Here is a 4,377-nt window from a genome sequence, read left to right on the forward strand (position 1 = left end):
GGGGGGGGGGGATCTGTTACCACTTTTTCTCAGCTCTCACCGAACCGATTTCTTTTAACGATACGTCAAAAGATCACAAATCGTATCTAGTCGAAGACATTACCCTTAAAAATTGAAAAAATTTCCCTCGTTCCCATTAAATGATGAAAATACCCCAAAAAATTACGATTTTTATAATCGGTAAATTTTGACATTTTTTCACTTTTTTTTTTTAAATTACCATAATTTATTGAAAAATGAATGAATCAACCACTAATCAGGATATAAATAAGGAAATAAGATTTCATTTTGCTTTTTGAATAATCTATTAATTTTTTAAAATTAAACACTATCTACAGTTTTTCATTGAAGCTTTTCTTATGATAGTGATTTTAATCACTGTCAGATATCATCCATACTTGTCCCACTATGCCATGTCCATACTGTACCACGCCCCCTTTTTTTATTTTTATTTACCACATAACCAGATCCTTTCAAGGAACATTTTTTTTTATTATTTTTATCGAAGTTTAAAGCCAAGCTGATTGAATTCTTAGAAAAACCTTCGACTATTTTCCAAGGAATATCAAATGAAGTTGAATTTTTTTTAAAGCCTTTATCTGGAGACCATGTTATATCACTATGTTTCATGATGTCACTATGTATAGGGTGATTTTCAAATGATAACCTGAAATAGTATTATTATAATTTATTAAGTAATGGAAAAATAGTCTCTCGTTATTATTATTTACATGTTACGATAGCCTTGGCTTAATAAAGAATGAAAAGGTACCATATTTAATGAATAACATAGACCATATGAAGTTATAATAGGTTGAAAATATGGACAAGGTGAAACAAATTTATGACGTCGAAGTTGAACTATTTCAATAAATTCATTACAAGAAACTCCATGATCCTGAAAATATATTAATTTTAAGGTTATACAAATAGAATACTGTTAAAATTGACTTTTTAATTAAACCTTAATTTATCTTACACTCAAAATTAATTTCAATACATTTGAATTAATCCATTTAATAGTCCTATTTTTTTTGGCTTCATAAGGATTGCATAACAATTGTACAGTTTCTTGAAATTCACTAATACCAAATAGTATTTTTTTTATTTATTATTCATATAAAATTTGATCGAATAAAATTTCAATTTATATACTTGAATGAAATTTCATTGGTGTCATTTCTTTTTTCTAAATTTTGTAATTGTGCATCTCTACAAATAGTTATTGCTGGGTACGGAAATTCTGATAAATTGTATTTATCATGGCGTACTTTTACAGTCATTTGACTTTGCATCCATTTAAAAAAAATTTGATAAACCTGAATTCCACAAATAAACGCAACTGATGACATAATAATGATCCAAAACAATCTAGCAAAAAGTCATTTAAAAATCGTCGATATACGATAAACGTAATATTTCTTATTAAATAATTAACACCTTATATCAAATTGTCAAGTTTCAGCTTTATTATATAAAAACGAGACCCAAGTAAAATAAATCAGTATACTTTGAAAGCAAAAATATACATATTTATAAAACATTGTTATTAAAATATTATTAAGTTATTTAAATTTTAAATTGTAATAGAGCTAATAATAATGCCAACTATATGATTTTACAATTAAATTAATGCTTTAAATATTTTATACAAATATTTTATATATCTGATTAATGTCAATATTTATTCGCATTTTTAAGTTTTCATGTGTCAACAGCAAAATTTAGTTATTATTTTACCAGCACCAAATTCATATAATAATAGTTATAATTAAGTCAAGGAGATAAAACCCCTTAACTAAACCACTGCTAAGTTCATTAAGTTCTTCACATAAACTAATATGACCAAATTTTAACGAATTTCATTGTTTATCGAGATTTATTGTTTGGTAGCGATATGAAGATAATTGAATTAAAGCTAAACTTCAAAATAAGTGACTATATATTATAGTTATGTGATGATGAAATATTTACAATATTCACTATGTTTGTTATATTTATTTGACTATAATTTTTAATAATATTAAAAAATATATATCAATATAAAAATTATTTATTTATAAATTGATTAACTATCAAATTTAAAAAAAAATAAACTTAAAAAAAGAAATATATTATATTTTCAGTAAATATTTTTTATTTCGTTGAATTTTTAAAAGATTTAGTTTAAAAAAATAAAAATCTAGATAATATTGAATAATTATTATAAATTAATTACCTTTCAAAAAGTGGTCGTTTTGGTTCCCCTAGATACATCACACCATGTATACTGGTAATAGATGAAAACTTGCGAAGATAATTCCCGAAGAGCTTTTTTAGTGACTGATTTCTTAAATTGTCATTATATGCCACTGCTAATTTTCTACGGAAAATATTAACTTTGTAATATTCAGACATGTTTTTTGAAATTTCACTTCTCAAATATAATTTTTATGAAAATACCAACAATATTTTAAGACTAAAAAAAATAATAAACTCATTCTACTAAATATTTCTATTTATAATTCTATGTTAACTGAGTATTGACAGTTCTCGAGAATTCTTGAAAAGTTCTCATGCAAACGATGTTTACACAACACGTCAAATAATAAATGAAAAAACACGAAATTATGTTTTCATTAAGTTAAAAATTTATTTACACGAGTGATTTATTTCATTAGAGTACAATGTTTCAGTGAAAAATCAATTAAGATCCATTAAGTAGACCTACTACTAATGATTTTAACTCAATGCTTAAAATACTCGAAATCCTCTGATTATAAATTTAAATATACTAATTATTAATAATTTTTTTTCCATTATATATATAATATTAATCTATTTTTCTAAACAAATGTTTGTTAAACATTTATAAAATCCTATTGACTAATAGTTAATATTGACTTTTAGTTTGTAAGAAACCTGTCAATTTTGACCATGACATTTCTTAACTTTTCAAAATGTTAATACACTTTAAACATTCATTATTTGGAATTAAAATTAAAATACATTGGTAACCGTAATTTTAATTAAAAGGATCAATTAATCTTATAAGATGACTTATAATAAATAAAACACAAATTATGTAACTTTGTCGACCTTGATATTTTAAAAAATTATACAATTATTTAAGTATATATCATCAAAATCTAATTTATAATACATGTTGAGGTATTGTACAACAAAGTCAAATTTTTAGTATAAGTGTAAAAACTTTTTCGGTACATTTATGGTACTTCACTGAAATACTTGCTGATTTAGCTTTTTTCACAACAATTTAACAATCTAGACAAAATGGTAAAATCCTTAGATAACAAAACTTAAGGTAATCAAAATGATAAATCAAATTTCAATGGACTGTTGTGTCGATTTAAGAAAACATCGGTATTCATCAATTTATAACAGAAAATAAAAATGAATTTTTTTAGCGCTTAACAATGATTATAGTTTTATAAACTATGATCGCGAAACTTGGTTACAAAATGGGATAGAACCCCAATTCTTCCGTATTTTACAAAGATGCAAAGGAGTAATATTAGGGTGGTCCTTATTTTGCAAGTTTGAAAATTTGATGCCAAGTGATTGGTATTTTGTTCGATATAGCATACAGAATATATTGGTGAATTTTGAGCGTTCTAGGTCAACCCCTTCACTTACCTCAGAGTGGTTGAAAATTGAGAGTACAGAAAAAATTATCAAGGATTATCTAAAGCCAGTTTAATAAAAAATGTTTCACTGCAATAAATTTAAGTTTTAATATCAGATTTTAACAAAATACATTGAACACATTCATATTTTTTTCAATTTTTACACTGAAATTACTACAAAATACAAAAAATTTTAAATGACAACTTTTTCATCAAAAAACTATGCCACGTCACCACTATGCCAAGACACCCCTGTGCTGGGTTTTTTTTTAATTATAATATTTCCTATTTTATAAGATAAAATATTAAATAAGTATGTTCTCGTTTCAAAAATTAAGGTGACTCCCTTTTATGTTAAAAGAGTTGATTCTTAAAAGTAATTTTTAACTGATTAATCAATAAATATTTGTAACCAAAAGAAATTAAAAATTTGTTCCAATATTGCATTGATATTGTGAGTATTCAAGTCGAGTTGTTACAGTAAATAAAAAAGATAATTATGATAGACATGCGCGTAGTTATTAATTAAGTTAATCAAGGTTTATTCTTTATGCTATATTTAGATTAAAACATTTTTTTTTTTTATGATCTTTCCATTTTTATGGCTATTTTAATGTAAATAACCCAGCACAGTGGTGTCGACGCACAGTGTGGATGAGGCATAGATGGGACAAGTATAGATGATATCTGACAGTGATTAAAATCACTATCATATGAAATGTTTCGATGCAAATCTGTAGATAGTGTTTAA

The 4,377-nt window shown here is 24.7% G+C and overlaps 1 protein-coding gene across 4 annotated transcripts in view; it reads right to left on the bottom strand.

Annotated features, from left to right (window-relative positions):
- Positions 1-2,568, bottom strand: part of LOC126894184 (pickpocket protein 28-like) — an 8,252-nt gene extending 5,684 nt beyond the window's left edge. For 3 of the 4 annotated variants that reach the window (XR_007701332.1, XM_050665008.1, XM_050665009.1), the window contains exons 1-5: positions 2,219-2,568; positions 1,156-1,371; positions 980-1,082; positions 732-898; positions 457-667 (exon numbers count right to left, since the gene is read on the bottom strand). Coding sequence is in view for 3 of the 4 variants with exons in the window: in XM_050665008.1 (XP_050520965.1) it covers positions 457-667; positions 732-898; positions 980-1,082; positions 1,156-1,371; positions 2,219-2,397 (876 nt within the window). In the remaining variant the exon portion in view is untranslated. The remainder of the gene's footprint in view (positions 1-456; positions 668-731; positions 899-979; positions 1,083-1,155; positions 1,372-2,218) is intronic. The other variant, XM_050665010.1, reaches the window with a different exon arrangement.
- Positions 2,569-4,377: the final 1,809 nt, after the last annotated feature.

This window comes from Daktulosphaira vitifoliae, unplaced genomic scaffold, assembly GCF_025091365.1.
Source record: "Daktulosphaira vitifoliae isolate Bord-2020 unplaced genomic scaffold, ASM2509136v1 Scaffold_1, whole genome shotgun sequence".
Classification (NCBI taxonomy): Eukaryota; Metazoa; Arthropoda; class Insecta; order Hemiptera; family Phylloxeridae; genus Daktulosphaira; species Daktulosphaira vitifoliae.